The sequence below is a fragment of the Molossus molossus genome, unplaced genomic scaffold (assembly GCF_014108415.1).
Source record: "Molossus molossus isolate mMolMol1 unplaced genomic scaffold, mMolMol1.p scaffold_m16_p_26, whole genome shotgun sequence".
In the NCBI taxonomy this organism is placed as follows: domain Eukaryota; kingdom Metazoa; phylum Chordata; class Mammalia; order Chiroptera; family Molossidae; genus Molossus; species Molossus molossus.
The window spans coordinates 734358-752392 of NW_023425362.1; the positions used below are offsets into that span (position 1 = coordinate 734358).

General features: G+C 57.2%; 1 protein-coding gene across 1 annotated transcript; it reads left to right on the plus strand.

Moving 5' to 3' along the window:
• Positions 1-342: 342 nt before the first annotated feature.
• Positions 343-17478, plus strand: IL17REL (interleukin 17 receptor E like). Its single transcript, XM_036278168.1, has 16 exons — positions 343-444; positions 3235-3262; positions 13194-13343; positions 13508-13617; positions 13857-13971; positions 14204-14248; positions 14451-14590; positions 14868-14939; positions 15021-15075; positions 15241-15404; positions 15471-15515; positions 15796-15853; positions 15946-16118; positions 16306-16380; positions 16581-16638; positions 17375-17478. Exons 1-16 carry the CDS (start codon positions 343-345, stop codon positions 17476-17478), a joined length of 1494 nt encoding a protein of 497 aa, XP_036134061.1.
• Positions 17479-18035: the final 557 nt, after the last annotated feature.

Below are 18035 nucleotides of genomic sequence, written 5' to 3' on the forward strand. Positions count from 1 at the left end.
GGTACCCCAGGCGCCGACAGGGCGGGGGCGGCTCCCTGATCCCGCAGCCAGGCTGGCAGCTGCTCCCGCTGAGCCCCGGGGAGAATCCAGCTACCTGGGACCCCAGTGACTCAAACAGCAGGAGTCTGGCAGCCTGGAAACCCCACGGGCATCTGGCCAGAGTCCGGAGGCCCACAGCGCGCAGGGACGGGCGGGAAGTCGCGGGCTGAGGCGTCGGCCGGCCCACTTGGGCGTCACTCCACCAGGAGCCAGCGAGCGGGAGTGTCTGCCCGTCCGTGTGGGGCCGGAGCTGGAGCGGGGAGCCCCGGCTCCCACGGGCACACGCGTGGGCGCTGCCACGCCATGCAGGTGGGACGGGCCCTCGCTCTCTTGGCCCTGACCTGGAGCACCTTCCAGAGCCTGGCCATCCCCCGGGTCACAGAATGTGGCCTCTCCTGTTCTCAGGTGAGCCTCTGCCCCCTCTGAGTTTCATCCGGGGGGGCCCTGGTTCTCCTGCAGGTGGGCACTGGCCTGGCCCACGGGAGAAAGAGGTGGGGGTGCCGGGGCCCTGGGGGTAGGAGGCTGAGGGGCCGGGGCTCCCTCTGAGGTGCCAGCCCGGCCCTGGGGCGCCGCTCTGGGAGGCGTGTGCCCGGAGCCCGAGGGCAGGGTGAGCTGACACCCCTGTGATCCTGCCTCTGAAGAGATGAGTTGGAGGCGCTGGAGTCATGTTGCGTCACCGGGACCCTAGCCGCGGCGATATCAGGCTTGTGTGGACACTGAGGAAATGCTTCAGGAACGTGCTCATCCTGGGTGGGAAGCGGCCTCCGGCAGGAACACGGCTCAGAAATGGTGGTGTCCCGGGACTTTTTTGGGCAGAGCAGGGTGACTCAGCTTCGCCCAACGGAGGGTCCCAGCGGGTCTACCTGCACCCCAGGAGGCGCCCCAGCGCCAAGGCTGGCCAAGGCACAGCGGGACAGAGCCCCGGAGGTGTCACAGGGACAGGGAGGGCACCTCACCGAGCACCTGTTGTGCGCACCGGCCAGGTGTGGGATGGGGGCTGCTGTTCTAGTTGTGAAAACGCACCACAGAACTGGGTTGAGGGGTGGCACCTGCTAGGAGGGAAGGAGCAGAGCCCAGGTAGGGGTGACCTGGGCAGGTGCCCACGGTGCCTCAGCAGCGGTTGGGCCCCTGGGGACACCCGGTCCTCTCTCAAGAGGCGGGCGTCCCTGAGGAGCCTGGGAGCGTGTGCAGCAGAAGCCCGAACTCAGCGAGGGGGGCTCGGGCGGCTGGAGCTCCGGGCAAGGGTCAGGTGGGGCCTCAGAGTTTAGGGACCAGGCTCAGATCTGAGTGCAGGGACCCTGGGGGGGGCAGCTCCCCGGAGCTGTGGAGGAAACAAGTGGGTGCAGGTGGGGCACTGGAGGTGGGGAGCAGAAGGGGCTGCTCTGGGGTGCCTGGTGCAGCGCAGGTGGCAGGGTCCCCCCCCCAGAGCCGGAGGGAGGAAGGCTGCGGTGGTTTACAGCTGAGGAGCTGACGGAGGAGGAGCCGGTCCTCAGATGGGGGCTGGGCAAGTGGTCCTGAAGGGGAGAAGCTCATATTTTTGAAGGGTTTGAGAAGCCCATCCGATGCGGAGAGCCGAGGGGTCTTGGGGTGGCGGTCAAGGCGAGGCCATGCCACCTGGGGAAGGGACTGGACAGTCCGCCCCAGCAATGAGGAGGAGAAAGAACCCTGGAAGAAAAGGGGTGGGAGGCGGTCGGGAGGAGGAGAGGGTGCCCGGGGCTGGCCTGGCGGTGGGGTTAGGAGAGGAGGGTGAGGGAGGAGGCCGGGGAATCTAAGGGAGGGAGGGCGCCAAGGGGAGGGGGAGGGGCGGGGGCAGGGACGGAGCCAGAGCAGCAGGGGAGGGGGCCTCAGCCCCTCTGCACCGGAAACCGTCCTGGCTGGCCTGGGCGGGAGGACGGACGCGGTCAGGGCACGTGGCACCTGTGGGGTGAGCGGGGAGGGCAGGGCCTCAGGGTGCATGGGGCCCCGGGATCCTCCCGGCTCCACCCGCCGGCGCTGTCCTCCAGCTGACCCCCGGATGCTGGGTCCCTTCCTCCAGCTGGATGAACTCAGGCCCTGCGAGGGCCCCACCTCCAAGATGTGTGCCTCGGGGGTCCCTCCTCACAGACAATACCTCCCACCCCCCTGTAGGGCCGGGAAGCCCTGGGAAACCCAGTGGAAAACCCCAGCAACTTCCAACTTCTCCATTTCCAGCCCGCCCTCCACAGGCCCCAGGCTCTGGGCAGCCCTCACCCCTGTTCCCAGACACCCCCACAGGTGCTCTCTCTGGCCGGGAGCTTTGCCCCTGCTGGTCCCTCTTCCTGTGTCCCAAGGGCACGGAAGGGCCAACCAGACCTCATCCACCTGCCCCCACGTGGCTCCTGGCCCGTGGGTGTGGCTGCGGGGTCAAGGCCTCCAGTCCCGGCCGTTCCTCCAACCTCAGTGGGTCTGGGGGCAGCCGGAGAGGGAGGAGCGCGCAGGCTGACCCCGGGCAGGTGGTGTGTCGCCAGGAAACGGGGCAGTGACAGCAGGTGGGAATTCAAAGGTGGACGTGGGTGCTTCACCACGTGGAGCCAAAACAGGCTGTGGGAAAGGGGTGCAACTTCAGCCTGGACTTTGCCTAAGCCACACGCCCTCCGTGGGCCACCACTCAGCATCGGGGATGCTGGGGAACCCCCGAACCTGGCGCCATTCTAAAGCGAAAGCTTGTCTAGAAAGGGGGTAAGGAGCCACGTCCAGCAGGGTGCTTGCTCCCCAAACCCAAGGAACAGAAGCGGACCCCACTTTTACCCTTTCATCCCCCGCCAGCAGGGAGCCCAGGGTTCATCTGGAGCCCCCCCAGCCCACTGTCCCAGCTTCCTGGGGTCACTAGATGGTCAGTGTCTCTGGGGAAGGGACAGAAGTACCACTGCTGTTGCCTCTTGCTGCCACAGGTGTCACTGTTGGCCATGGGTCTCGTCCCCCGGAGCCCCGGACGGCAGGGCCTGAAGGTTCACAGGTCCAGGTTACACCATTTCCTGAGTGACCGCTGTGTGCAGGTTCCTGGGCTGGACTCTCGGGGCCAAGTGCCCAGATACCAAGGAGCAGGGACCCAGGCTGGGGCACCCATACCTCCCACGGAGTGCAGGCGGAGGGACTTGTCCTCCAGGTCAGGTTCAGGAGGTGGGACAGGAGGTGGCCGAGCTGACCTCTCACCCTCTCTTACTGTTTTGTCTCCAGGGCATCGCCTGCAAGAGACTCATGAAAAGTGAGTACATCCTGGGTCACCAGGTCCTCCCTGGGGGTCAGGGCTGCCCACAGCCTGGGACACGTGAGCTCGCTGAGTGCGAGGTCATGCATTCCACGCCACTTTACATCCCCGCCAGCAACGTGTGATCTTCCTTCCTCTCCTCAGGCTTTTCCACCGTGCATGGTAACCCTCTTCAAATAGCTGTATTGTCTTTGTAAATAGCGCTCATATTCACTCAAAGTGATGTAGAATATAGAGGGTGTCCCCCAAAATGTATACACAACTTTGAATAATTGTAAAGCCAGTGTTTATTATAATACCTTTCATTTTCGAAATGTAATAGAATCCACAGACACCCTGTATTAGGAGGAAAGTTAAAATAAATTTCACTCCAGTCCGGGCCAGGTGGCTCGCTCGGTTGGAGCATGTCCCCGTCCCCAGTCTGAGCACATACAGGAGGCAACCGATCACATCGATGTTTCTCTTACTCTCCCTCTCCCTTCCTCTCTCTGAAAATCAATGAATAATATCCTCAGGGAAGGATTAAAAAACAAAAACAAAAAACAGACCTACTTGGAAAACTATAAGATACTAAAGAAATAATTTGAAGAAGATACAAATAGCCCTGGCCGGTTTGGCTCAGCAGTTACAGCGTCCACCTGTGGACCATAGAGTCACAAGTCCTATTCCAGTCAAGGGCACGTACCTTGGTTGTGGTCCCTGGCCCTGGTCGGGTCATACGGGAGGCAACCAGTCGATGTGTCTCACATCGATGTTTCTCTCTCTCTCTCTCTCTCTCTCTCTCTCTCTCTCTCTCTCTCTCTCTCCCCCTCCCTCCTACTCTATCTGAAGATAAATAAAAAAATAGTCTTGGGTGAGGATTAAAAAAAAGAAGAAGATACAAATAAGTGGAGACATATACCATGATCATGGATAGGAAGAATGAACATCATTAAAATGTCCATACTCCCCAAAGCAATCTATAGATTCAACACAATTCCTATCAAGATACCAATGGCATAGTTCACAGAACTAGAACAAATATTACAAAAAGCTACTGTATTTGGAACCACAAAAGACCCCAAATAGCCACAGCAATCTTGAGAAAGAAGAACACAGTTGGAGGAATCATGCTACCCGATATCAAACTATACTACAAGGCCATAGTAATCAAAACAGCATAGTACTGGCATAAAAACAGACATATCGATCAATGGAACAGAATAGAGAACCCAGAACCCAGAAGTAAACCCACACCTTTATAGTCCACTAATAAAGGAAGCGAGAACATACGATAGGGTAAAGACAGTCTATTCAATAATGGTGTTGGGAAAATTGGACAGAGAAGTCCAAAAAAATGAAACTAAATCACCTTGTTACACCATACACAAGAATAAAGGCTTAAATGTAGGACTCAAAAATGTAAAAATCCTAAAAGAAAGCATGGGTATAAAACCTCGGACGTTTCTTATAGAAATATTTTTTCTGATATATCACTTGGGACCAGGGAAACAAAAGAAAAAGTAATAAATGGGACTACATCAAACTAAAAAGTTTTTACACAGTAATGGAAACCATCAACAAAATGAGAAGATAACCCAAAAATGGGAGAACATATTTGCCAATGATACATCTGATAAAGGGTTAATATCCAAATATTGTAAAGAAATTTTGTAAACAACTCAACACCAAAAAAAACACACAATCAATTAAAAAATGGTTAAGGAACCTGAATAGACACTTCTCCAAAGAGGACATACAGATGGCCAGGAGATATATGAAAAGATGCTCAACATCATTAATCATCAGAGAAATGCAAATTAAATGCACAATGAGGTATCACCTGTGAGAATGGCTGTCATCAATAATCGACAAACAGTAAGTGCAGGCAAGGGTGTGGAGAAAAGAGAACCCTTGTGTGCTGTTGGTGGGAATGCAGACTGGTGCAGCCACTGTGGAAAACAGCATGCAGTTTCCGCAAAAAATTAAAAATGGAACTGCCTTATGACCCAGTGATTCCACTTCTGGGAATATATCCGAAGAAACCCAAAACACTGATTCGAAAGAATATCTGCACCCCTATGTTCAGAGCAGTGTTATTTACAACAGCCAAGATGTGGAAGCAGCCCAAGTGCCCATCAATAGATGAGTGTATAAAAAAGCTGTGGTACATTTACACAATGGAATACTACACAGCCACCAAAAAGGAGGAAATCTTACCTTTTGCAACAGCATGGATGGACCTGGAGAGTATTATGCTAAGTGAAATAAGCCAGTCCAAGAAAGGCACATACCGTATGATTTAACTTATATGTGGAATCTAATGAACCAAATAAACAAAATAGAAACAGGCTCACAGATACAGAGAACAGACAGCTGAAGGGATTAAGAAAAAAACTCACAAACACAGACCACAGCATGGTGGTGACCAGAGGGGCAGGGGGTGGGAGGTAGAAGGTGAAGGGGGATAAACGGTGATGGAAGGAGACTTGACTTGGGGTGGTGGACACACAATACAACATACAGATGGTGTATTCTAGAATTGTACACCTGAAACCTATCTACATTTATTAACCAATGTCATCCCAATACATTCAATGAAAATTAAATGAATAAATAGCTAAGTTGAATTAAATGCTTCTTCACCTGAAGAGGCACCGTGACCTTCCACGATGAGGAAGGTCACGCGCCAGGCTGACAAGTGGCATGGGGGGTGCCCACACTGAGGGCCGCAGGGTGCCCTGTCCGTGTAGGCAGCAGTGAGCGGCTATGGGGCATTTAGTGGTGTCAGTGACTCGCTTGGGTGGTTCTGCTCCTGGATCCCCCCAGTCGAGAGAGTGGCCGCCGCGTTCCATGAGGGATGCAGCTGGTCTGGGCTCCTCCGTGGCTCCTGGCCGGACCCTCATCCACACTCCGGCGCCTCCTTCCCCATCACCGGGGTCCAGCTGCTTCCCCCTGGTTCCCGAAACCATCCCAGCCAGCGGTTAACTCCCAGTCCTGCCCCCCAGCCCCTCCCTGCCTGCTTCCCCTGCCGCGATCAGCTCTGCAGTTGGGCTGTTCGAGTCCCCACGATGTTCCTCTGTCGGCTGTTTGGCCGTCGGCCTTTGACCCCCAGGGTTACTAAATCGGTTTTATTTAGATGTTCTCTCATCGGAGGTGCCTGCACGCTCTTCTCTCCCTCGTCCTTTGAATTCCGGTACCTTTGTCCCTGCCACCTCCTTCACGTCCCTTCATTCTTACTTTAATTTTATTTTTAAAATTTTTGTCTTTATTGATTTTTAGAGGGAGAGAGAAACATCGATGAGAGAGAACATCGATGGGCCACCTCCTGCACGCCCCCCACTAGGAACAGGGCCCACGACCTGGGCATGTGCCCTGACTGGGAATCGAACCGATGACCTCTTGGTGCAGGGTCCGATGCTCAACCCCTGAGCCACACCGGCCGGGTTTCATTCTTATTTTAATTTCCTGTCCTGTGTGTGTGACACTGTTTCTGCCTGGGCCACACTCTGAAGCTTGGACAGAGGTCTGCTTCCTCCTGCGTCCTCAGCCCGTGGGACTTGGCCCATGTGGGGTTTCCCACGTCAGGATCCGTCTCAGCCAGGCACTGATGTCTGGGACAGCGTGTCCCGCGCTCTCTGCTCCTTCCCTTGCCGCCCCAGGAGAGGTGGCGGCAGTGTGGCCTGCCGTCCCCGAAGCCACAGACACCCACAGAGCTGGAGATAGTCCAGCGAGGCGCTCACTCCCTGCGCCCGGGCCTGTGGCTTGTCGGCACCTGTGCCGCAGGGGACCGAGCTCAGGGGAACCCAGACGGACAGAGGGGTCACTAGAGGAAGCCGGCGACCCCACCCTGTGGCCAGAGCGAGGGTCAGCCCACTCTCGGCACCGGGGCCCCCTCGTGAGACGCTCCACAGAGGAGCTCGGCGTCGAGGCTGAGCCGAACACGGACAACAGAGGCAAGGAAAGCGGAGGCTCAGACACACAGACGAGGGGACCGAGCTGAGAAACGGAAAAGGCCACCCAGCCTGTCCTCAAAGTGCACAGAAAGAGGAAGCGGGAGCTCTGGGTGGTTCTGAAGCAGCCACGTTCGGAGTTCCCGCAGGGCATGAGGCGAGGCCCACGGAGCAGACGCGGCCGGGCGGGGCCCCGCGCCAGGGCTCGCCAGCACCCAGGCCCGGTCTCCCTGCAGAAGGCTCGGCGTGCCCGGGAAGACGGTGCCCGGCTTCCAAACCGTGTTCACAGAACTCAGAAATACTCGTGAGGCAACAAGGCTCGGGGCTGGAAGCAAAGGGAAACCCGTGATAGAAATGGGGTCACATTAGAACTCGGGTGGCCCCCCGACAGTGATGCCTTAAGGAAAAAGGAAGGCCAAAGGGAGGCGTATGCTGAAAACCACAAGGAAGTGAGAAAAGATTGAAATGCCGTGAAGGTGTCCAAACGCGGGTGCTCTCTCAGGGACGCCGCGGGGCCAACACCGGGAACCTGCCTGGGACGCTTTAAACTGTTTCTTTAAACTGGATATCGAGAGGGTGACGCACCATCCCCGAGACTTTCGACCCCGAATACCCCATGCCAGACCTGTTCTGGTGAATTCACCAATTTTAGAGAGAAAGGTCGTTGGGACATTTAGGCAGAAGGTATACAGCATAAAAGGGGAAGGAAGGTATATTGTATCGAACTTTTCAATGGCAACATTTTATTTTATTTATTTTTTATTTTTTTTATCTTCACTCCAGGACATTTTTTCCATTTTGTTCAGATAGAGTGGGAGGGAGAGAGAGGAAGAAAGAGAGGGACACATCGAGTGGCTGCCACCCGCATGACCCAACCAGGGCCAGGGACAAACTGCAACCGAGGTACGTGCCCTTAGTGGGAACCGAACCCGGGTCTTGCTGGGCTGCAGGCCGACGCTCTAACCGCTGAGCCAAACCGGCCAGGGCTTTAATGGCAACATTTTATGCTTAGGAAAAGGACAGCTGCCCTGGACGGTTTGACTCAGAGGTTAGAGCGTCGGCCCGCGGACCAATGAGTCACGGGTTCGATTCCAGTCAAGGGCACGGACCTCGGTTGTGGTTCTTCCCCGGTCCTTGTCAGGTCATGCGGGAGGCAACCAGTCGATGTGTCCCTCTCACATCGATGTTCCTCTCTCTCCCCCTCCCGCCCACTCTGTCTGAAGATAAACGGAAAAAGAGGATTAAAAAAAAAGGGAGGGGCTGGATAACGTTCAGGGCCGTGAACACAGACAACAACGTCGTGTTATAATTGTCAAACGTGCTAGGAGCCCAGGTCCCAGTTGTTCCAGCCACAGGTTTCCAGCCTCGTCTCTTTAGCGTGACCGGGGTAGTTCGTGACCGTCACTGTGTTCCCAGGGGACTCGGTGGGGCTGGGTGGGGCCGGTCCCCTCTACTGGGTTTCCCTCTTGTCGGTCTGCTCCGCATCCTCGAGGAATAGTGTTTGGGGTTCCCCGCCGCCAGGGATGAAGGAGCCTCCCCCAGACGAGGTCCACCTTTGTTCCCGAGTGGTCCCAGGACTAATGCTGACTGTCCGGACCGGTCTAGTTAAATCACCGATTGGGGTTCCTGGGAGCTTCCTGGAGGTGCAGCCAGGGCTGGGGAGCAGCCCCAGCCCCTCCGAGGCCACGGCTCTCCGGAAGCCTCACCCGCTCCTGCCCCCACCTTGCCCCGGACACTGTGCACTGTGTCCCCTGGCCTCCGGCCATCGTTGGCCTTCGGTCCTGATTCTCTTCAGCTCTCACGAGTTTGTAAGATGCCGTCTTCTACGTGCGTGCGCTGTCTCCAGCCCTGTTCGTGTTCTGAGCCACAGAATCGGTCCGGACAGCCTGCTCTGCCACACGGTGGGAACTGAAAACCACCTTGTTGTAAACAACAGCGGTCGGTTTTCTTCTGCCCCTCCCCCTCCTCTGTCAGTTCCCATTTGAATTCACCACGTCTCACCACCCCTGGGTTCATGGTTCCTCCTTGTAAAGTACCTCTGTTCGCGCTGGCTGTGTGGCTCAGTGGGGCTCCCGTGCACTGAAAGGTCGCTGGTTCGATTCCCGGTCAGGGCGCATGTCCAGGCTGTGGGCTTGATCCCCAGTAGGGGGCGTGCAGGATGCAGCTGATCGATGATTTTTCTCTCTAAAAAGCAATAAAAAAATTTTTTAAAAAATATATCTGGCCCGGCCAGTGTGGCTCAGCAGTTGAGCATCGACCCTGCACCAAGAGGTCGCGGTTCGGTTCCTGGTCAGGGCACATGCGCATGTTGTGGGCCTGATCCCCAGTAGGGGGCGTGCAGGAGGTGACCAATCAATGTTCTCTCTCATCACTGTTTCTCTCTCTCTCTTCCTCTCTCTTCCACTCTCTCTAAAATCAATAAAGAAAACAAAACTTTTTTTTTTTAATCCTCACCCAAGGACATTCTTTCATCTTTTGTTCAGGTAGAGTAGGAGGTACCAAGAGAGAGAGAGAGAAACATCGACGTGAAAGGGACACATCAAGTGGCTGCCACCCACATGACCAACCAGGGCCGGGGACAAACTGCAACCGAGGTACGTGCCCTTAGCGGAAACCGAACCCGGGTCTCTCTGGACCGCAGGCCAACGCTCTAACCACTGACCCAAACCGGCCAGGGCAGAAAACAAAACTTTTAAAAAAATACATCTGTTAGGCCATCTTCTTCCCTTTAGGAAGATGCTGAGGTGGTCTTTACATCTCTGAGAACAGGTACAGTGACTTCTCCCTGTGTCTTTGTAATGAATTCTGGGCTCACAGCTGTTTCCACGGTGACAGAGGGTTGTTTTCCCATTTCAAGCCACAGATAATTCACGTTTTCCTCCATACGACACGCTCTCCCGGTTCTGTCAGCTCACTTGGGGCCGGAGCTGACTATTTTTATATGATTTGTTTTATAACAGTGACTTCTTTGCAGGTATTGTCTTTAACTCCACAGATTTCATCGTCCCGGGGCTCACCTGGGCCCTTCTCTTCCCCTGTTCTACCTCTCTTTGTTTTTGTTTTTTTTATCCTCACCCGAGGACATTTTTGCATTCATCTTCAGATAGAGCAGGAGAGAGAGAAGGAGGAAGAGAGAGAAACATCAATGTGAGAGAGACACGTCGAGTGGCTGCCACCCACACGACCCCAGTAGGGGACAAACTGCAGCTGCGGTACGTGCCCTCAGCGGGAACTGAACCCAGGTCTCTCTGGTCCACAGGGAGCGTGGGTCCCCCTTGCTCCTCGCCAAACCCCCCCCTCACTGAGGAGCTGAGAGTGTACTCATGAAGAGACCCTCAGGGCTGTGAAGACGGTGGCCCAGCGTGTTTAAGACGTCGGTTTTGTTGTTTTGTTTTTCCCATTTCAGATTGTGCTAAACTGAGTTGGGAGAAGCTGCCACCAAGGGGCCCCCACACTTGGGGATGGATCTGGAAATGTGCTGGGTTCTCACACACACAGATGGACAGGGAGATCGACACACTTCTAAACAACCCATAGGCCGAAGAAAAAAATAAAAACAAAAATTACAAAGTACTTAGAACTTTCTTCTCCCCCCACCCCCACCACCAGTTTGAGATAAAATTGACTTATAACATCATATTAGTTTAAGGTGTGTGTTTTCTCTCTCTCTCTGGTTCCTTAAGGTGAAAGCTGAGGTCATTAATTTGAGACTTTCTTTCCTAATATAAGAGTTTAGTGCTACAGCCCTGGCCAGTTTGGCTCAGTGGTTAGAGCCTCGGCCTGCGGTCTGGAGAGACCCGGGTTCGGTTCCCACTAAGGGCACGTGCCTCGGTTGCAGTTTGTCCCCGGCCCTGGTTGGTTGTGCGGGTGGCAACCACTCAATGTGTCTGTTTCACATCGGTGTTTCTCTCTCTCTCCCTCTCTCCTGCTCTATCTGAACAAAAAATAAAAAAGTGTCCTCAGGTGAGGATAAAAAAAAAAAAAAAAAAGTTTAGTGCTACAAATGTTCCCCAGATACTGCTTTAGCAGCATCTCGTTTTTTGTTTTTGTTTTTTAATATGTTGTCTTTCCATTTTCATTCATGGACAGGGAGAAGGAAATGGCCCTTTTAGCATTATTGACATAGAGTTGACCCAAAGCAACTGTACATATTTTAAGTATTCAGTTTGCTGAGGTTTACATATGTACACACCTGTGAAACCATTACCAGAGTCAGGACAATGGATTTTTCCATTACCCCAAAGTTTCCTGGTGCCCTGGAGACCTCCCTCCACACACACACACACACACACACACACACACACACCTGCCCCCACCTCCACAACCACAGATGTGCTTTTCTGTCCATAGAAATTAGTTTGTGTTTTCTAAAGTGGTATATGAATGGACTGATTCAGCATGTACTCTAGTGCCTTTCACTCAGCATAATTACCTTTGCACCCATCAAATTTCTACTCCCTCATCTTCGACTTTCTGAAAGAAACTGTGTAGAACTTACATATGCCTTCGTTGACTATTTTCTATTGCTTTTCTGTTTTCTATTCTGTCTTCTATCCCACTGGCTGCCACTCCAATCTTTATCATTTCCTTCCAATTACTTTGGGTTTCTTCTCCCCCAACTCCCCCCCCCACCCCAGTTTGAGATAAAATTGACTTAGAACATTATATTAGTTTAAGGTTTACTCTTCTCTCGCTCTCTGGTTCTTTAAGGTGAAAGCTGGGGTCACTAATTTGAGACTTTCTTTTCTAATATAAGAGTTTAGTGCTACAAATGTTCCTCAAATACTGCTTTAGCAGCATTCAATTGTATTTTTTTATATGTTGTCTTTCCATTTTTATTCAGTTCAAAGTACTTTGTAATTTTTGTTTTCATTGTTTTCTTTGGCCTATGGATTGTTTAGAAGTGTGTTGATTAGTTTCCAAATATTTGGAGATTTTCCATAAATATTTTATTGATGTTTAATTAAATTATATTTTGACCAGAGAAGATAGTTTGCATGCTCTGAATTCTTTTACATTTATTGAGACTGTTTTATGGACCAGAATATGGTTCCGTGTACACTTGAAAAGCATGCAGATTCTGCTGCCATTGGCTGGGTGCTCTGTAAGGTCCATGGAGTGGGCTTGGCTGGTTGTGGTGCACAGGCTACTACATTCTTTCTGTCTTTCTGTCTACTTGTCCTGTCAGTTATAGAGAGAAGAGTGTTGAAATCTCCAGTTGCCTTTGTGAGCTTGTCTATTTCCCCGTGTGGTTTAATCAGTTTTGTTTCCTGTATGGTGGAACGACAGTGTTGAGTGCACAAATGTGTAGGAGTATTATGTCCTCCTGGTGAATTGCTCCCTGTATTATTGTGAAATAACCATCTTTATCTGTGGTTGTATTCTTTGCCATGAACCTGTTTCCTGGTATTAACCGCTTCAGATTTTTTTTTTTCCCTGACCAGTGCTGGGACCAAACTGTAACTGAGGTACGTGCCCTTGACTGGAATTGAACCCGAGACTCGCTGGTCTGCGGGCCGACGATCTAATCAAAGAGCCAAACCAGCCAGAGCACCACCCCAGCTTTATTAAAAATTAGTGTCAGCTTCCATGTCTTTTTTCATTCTTATTCTATTACTTTTAACTGACTTGTGTCTTTATATTTTACTTATTTGTTTGTTTATCTATGTTTATCTTTATTGTTGAAAGTATCACAGATGTCGCCCTGCGGACTCTGGCCACTTTGGTCTGCCCAGACTGTCTGCCCATTTCTTCAGCTCAGGTGTAGCCTGCTCCGCTGACCTGGGCCCCGTTCTGATGCCAGCAGACAGTCTGAGCGTGGCTCAGGGGCAGGTCCAGCACTCACCAGGGGACCGGTGCCCTGATTGCTCCGGGCAAGGTCATGAGGAGCCCCCCCATCCCTGCAGCCCCAGAGCGCCCCCTGCTGGCCTGGCCACACGAAGCTTCCCTGGGCACCAGGGAGCCCGGTGACACTCGTCCTCCCCCTCCCTCCCCAGGGAGCATATGGAACAGCTTCTGCCGGCAGCCCCCCAAGTCCATGTCCCGGTCAGTCCTGGGGGCCCTGACACTCTCCACTGCTATGAAGTGTGGCCCCCGCGACGGCTGCTCTCTGCTGCTGCGTGTGCGTGCCACTGTCACGCTGCACGGTGAGAGGGGTGACACCGGGAAGAGGGTGCGGGCTCCTGGCTCTTTTAACCCCCACAGCTGTGTGGGACGGGCAGGGGACCCTGCTGAGTGCACTTCCCAGAGAGGAGGGGAGGAAGGGGTCCCCTGCCATGGTCTGACTAGCCCTGGCCTGTCCCTCCACCAGAGAGCCTGCGGGGCCTGGAGGCCTGCTCCATGAGCCTGGGCACCCAGGAGACACACTGCCACAGCGTGCTGGTCCCCAGAGCCTCTCGCCAGCTGCACCTGGGGCAGCAGGTGAGGCCAGGGTCTGACCAGAGCCTTTGCAGCTCATCATCCGTCCCTGGGCTGCCCTGGGCTGCCCTCCCCTTTCAGCCACCTGTTCCCAGGGCTCTACCACCCCCGGCCCCGGGAGAGGGCGCTGCTCCTCCTCTGCTTCCAGGCTCTGGGTTCTGGCTGTGCGGGGGGAGCTGGCCTGGCCAGGGCGGGTGGGCAGAGGCCCCAGGTCCCCCCAGCTCATACCTGTACCTGCCCAGCTCCAGGTGGACTTTGACTGCTTCGAGGTCCATGTGGCCCAGAGCCTCTACGTCACCCTGAGGACTGTGCCTCAGCTGTGTGGGGTGCAGCTGGACCAGCAGTACCACGTGGAAGGTGAGAGCCGGGGCGGGGAGGGCAGCCTGGGCACAGCTCCGTGGGGCCTCTGGGGCCCGAGGTAGGCGACCCTCGCCCAGGGCAGGGGGCAGGGCCCAGGCCGGCACAATCGCTGGCTTCATTTAGGTCATGGCCTCCCTGGAGGGGGGGCTCTGGAACCATGTGGACCCAGGCCAGCTGGGGGGCCCCGGACACAGCAGGCTCAGCCCACCTTTGCCTCGGTCATTTTCAGGCTGCGGAGATGAGGACGTGGGGAGGAACGTGCCAGACTGCTTTGGTGAGCCCCTCCCCGGGTGGGCCCACAGCCTACCTGAGAAGACCCTCGGGGAGCTGCGGGCACCACGGCCCCCCACCAGCTCTTCTCGCCGCCCCACTCGGGAACTCTAGCAGAAGTCACCCCCTCGAGGCTCTCGGGACAGGTGGAACCCTGAGTCTGGCACCTCTGGTCCCGGTGTGACCCCCCTTGCCGCTCCCTACAGCCCAGAAGTTGCCCTACTGGGTGGATCGCAGCCACAAGGTCGTTCTGGTGCAGGTGCCGGAGGCCCCTGGGGGCACCGACTACTACCTGCGGCTCTGCCTCAAGTGGTTCACCTGCGAGGACGTGGGCCAGCTGGTGCAGGTGAGCCCCAGGCCCAAGCCTTGCACACAGTGTCGCAGCCAAACCACCACACCTGTCCAGGCCCAAGCCCCACCCCGATGCAAGCCCCGCCCACACCTGCCCCTGGTCCACAACCCGCTCAACGCCTCACCCTTCCAGGCCCAGCCCCCCCACTTATGACCCCGAGGTCACGCCTCAGCCTGATCCCAAGCCCCCAGCCCAGGCCCCGCCCGCCCAGGCCCCGCCCGCCCAGGCCCCGCCCGCGGACCCCCAGCTCCTTCGCGTCCGTCCACCGCAGGTGTCCGCGAACAGCATCCCTGGGATGGTCTCTCTGCCCTACAGCCAGGAGCTGCCCTGCCTGTGCCTTGAGGTCAGTGAGGGTGTGGTCTCCAGGGCCAGGAGGGGCCAAAGGGAGGGGCAGGCCCCGCGCTGACCCCAGCCTCTCCCACAGAGCTGGCCTGCGACCCCGGATGCGGTGCGGACCCAGATCTGCCCCTTTAAAAATGGCAAGTGCCCTATGGGCCCAAGGGGTGGGGGAGAGAGGGAGGAGAGAAGGGTGGGAGACGGGCAGGTCTGGAGTGTCCAGTGGGGGGGGCGGCCACCGGAAGGGCTGAGGCCTGGGGCTGAGGCAGGGCCCAGCTGACTTGCGCCCTGGGGGAGGGTCCATGCAGACACGGAGGCTCTGTGGGAGGCCGTCCACTATCACCCAGGGCGCCAGGCACTGAGCTGGGAGCCCGCCTGCCCCGTGAGTGGCCACGTGAGCCTGTGCTGGTACCCGGACCCAGGGGCCCACTGCCAGGAGCTGCAGCACTCACAGCGGCCCGCACAGGGCAGGGTGAGTGCCACCAGGGGGGTGGGGGCGAGCCCCGATGGCCAGGGCCCTGACCTGAGCCCCCCTCAGGTGCAGTACTCACCGGTGGACACCCAGCCACAGCTGTGCCTCAAGGTGAGTGGGCCGGGCCACAGCCTGCCACACACATGCCAGCACGCGGGGAGGGTGGCTGGGAGGCAGGCGGCAGGGCCTGGGGCATCAGGCAGGGTGCCTGCGGCCCTCCCCCCTCCCCATGCCTCGCTCAGCCTGGGGTCCACCCTCCCAGCAGCCCTCTGACCCCTTCTGGTCTGACAGTGGGTGGAGCTAAGGGCTGGTGTGCAGAGTCAGTCCCAGAGGTCCCTGTGGGAGCCCCCAACTCACACCCCACCACACCCTGCCCCTCACCTCTCGACAGTTCTCCACCAGCCGGGGCTTCTGGGTGAGGTGCCCTTTCCAGCAGCCCCGCTTCCCAGGTGAGCCTGCCTGGGGGGGAGGCTGGCCGTGCCCTGGGCAGTGATGGCAGGGAGGCGGGGCAGGGAGCTGGGCCTCACCCCTCCACCCACAGCCTGGAAGATGGTCGTCCGGCCGGCACCCTCTGGGACACACCTCCGGGTCACCTTCCTCTGGCCCGGCCCCGCCCGCTTCCAGGTGTGCCTGTGTCATCGAAGGAAGACGTGGCCCCTTGCCTGCCACCAGACACTCCAGGACACCACCCTCTCTCCAGCCTCCGTGAGCCGGGTGGGCGGGCACCGCCTGGGGGGCGGCTGACCCTGCAGTCCCCTCTTCCTCCCTCCAGGCCCGAGGCCGCCGGTGGGGACGGCGCAGAGGGCCGCTGCGCATGCTCCGCGCACACACGTGTGCGTGAGGGACATGGAGTGGCCTGGACTGTCCCCCACAGCCTGTGACCTACCCCTCCCTCCACCAGGCTGACCTCACAGTGGACCCGGCCTTTGTGGACATCCCCAGGGATGAGGCCTGTGGGCCCGACATTTGCATCCAGGTGGTGGTGCTGCGCTGCCCAACCCCCACTCCACACCTCGGTGTCCCCTCATCAGCAGCTAGGGAGCTCCCACTTCCCCAAGGCTGCCCCAGGGCCCGGTTTGCTCCAGGGGCCCCTCCAGCCCAGCAGCCCCCAGGCCGACCCTCTGGGCCTTCGCGCAGAGAGCAGAGAAGGGCTGACCGAGCGTCCCATGTCCGCAGGGCTGGAGAGCAGACGTGCGCTTCTCGGTTCCCCAGCAGCTGTGTGACATCCCCTGCAGTGAGTGACAGAGCCGGGCTGCAGCCAGGGGGTGAGGGGCCACAGGCCGATGGGGGACCCCACCTCTGCTGGGAGCCTGGCCCCTGCGGTCCTGGCCAGGGTGGGTGTGGTGTGCACCCCAAGAAATGCTCCAGGGCCTGCAGAGGGCATCCGACCTTCATCCTCCACCCCCTCCACCTCCCCGCGGGCTTTTCAGCCAAGGCTGGGTCCCACTGCCCAGCTGGGTCACCTCTAGCTGGTGACATGTCTGGACTGGGCTCGTGGTCCAGATGGACTCCCCTGGAGGCGGACGTGGGCGCTGGCTCTCCAGGACTGGACAGCCCTCCTTCCTCCTGGCATGGGGGGGCTGGGGGGGGTTCCCCCAGACAAGGTTGCTACTTGGCTGTTTCTCTCTCCCCAGCTGCCACCCAGGAGACAGTGGACTCAGACCAGGTGTCTCATCAAGAACAGCAAGTGCCAAGGCTCAGCTGCTGGGGTGCAGTGGGGACCAATTCACATCTGGGCACCCCGAGCCTTGACAGAAGCCAGGCTCAGAGCGTGGGGTGACCCCAGGCTGTGGGGCCCAGGCACCTCCAGAGGCCTGCAGCTCCATGAGGGCCCACAGGCTAAGCCTGGGGCCTCGGCTCAAACAAAGGGCCTTCAGCCCCTTCCTGAACCCCCTGGGTAGGAGCAACAGAATGGCTGGCTGGCTACCCCCTTCCTCAGACGACCTGGCCCCTGCCTGACCCTGGCTCAGCTTGGTCCAGGCTCCCTCTGGACAACCCGTTGGCACAGCCTCCGTCCCTGCCTGAGGACAAGGGCCTGGACCCTGCCCGACAGCTGCTGGAGCGCAGGGTGTGAGCCCCACCCTTTCTCAGCTGACCAGGCCCAGTGACCCAGGCGCATCTTCTGCTCCTGCCCAGAGCATCCCCACACTGGCTGGGGTTCACATGCAGGGTGACCCCCTGCTGCCCAGGCTGGTCCTTCACTCGGCCCCCACTTCACACAAGGTGCCAGCTCCCTCCACTGGCCCTTCCGGGACCCTGCACGCCCCCTGGAGCCCCCCCCCCCTGCACCAGGCTCCCCCCAGGGGTCAGACCACCATCCTCTCCCCAACCCCCAGCCCAGCCAGTCCACGAGGGCTGGCCACGTCCCGCAGCCTCTGAGGCCACCTGTTCGGTGGACCATTCAAAGACATGTCACACCCACCACAGAGGGACCCTTGGCCCTGCAGTGTGACTTCTGGGCCCCAGGCCACGGGTCACCAGCAGTTGACCCTCCAGGACCACACCCAGAGCCCCACAGCCCAACAGGCCCACTGCCTGGGCCAGGAACACGGCACGTCCCTCCTCCGGGCCCCAGGATGGGGGATGACTAAGGGACGTGGAAGGGTCACCCATGCAGGGTGCATAGTTGAA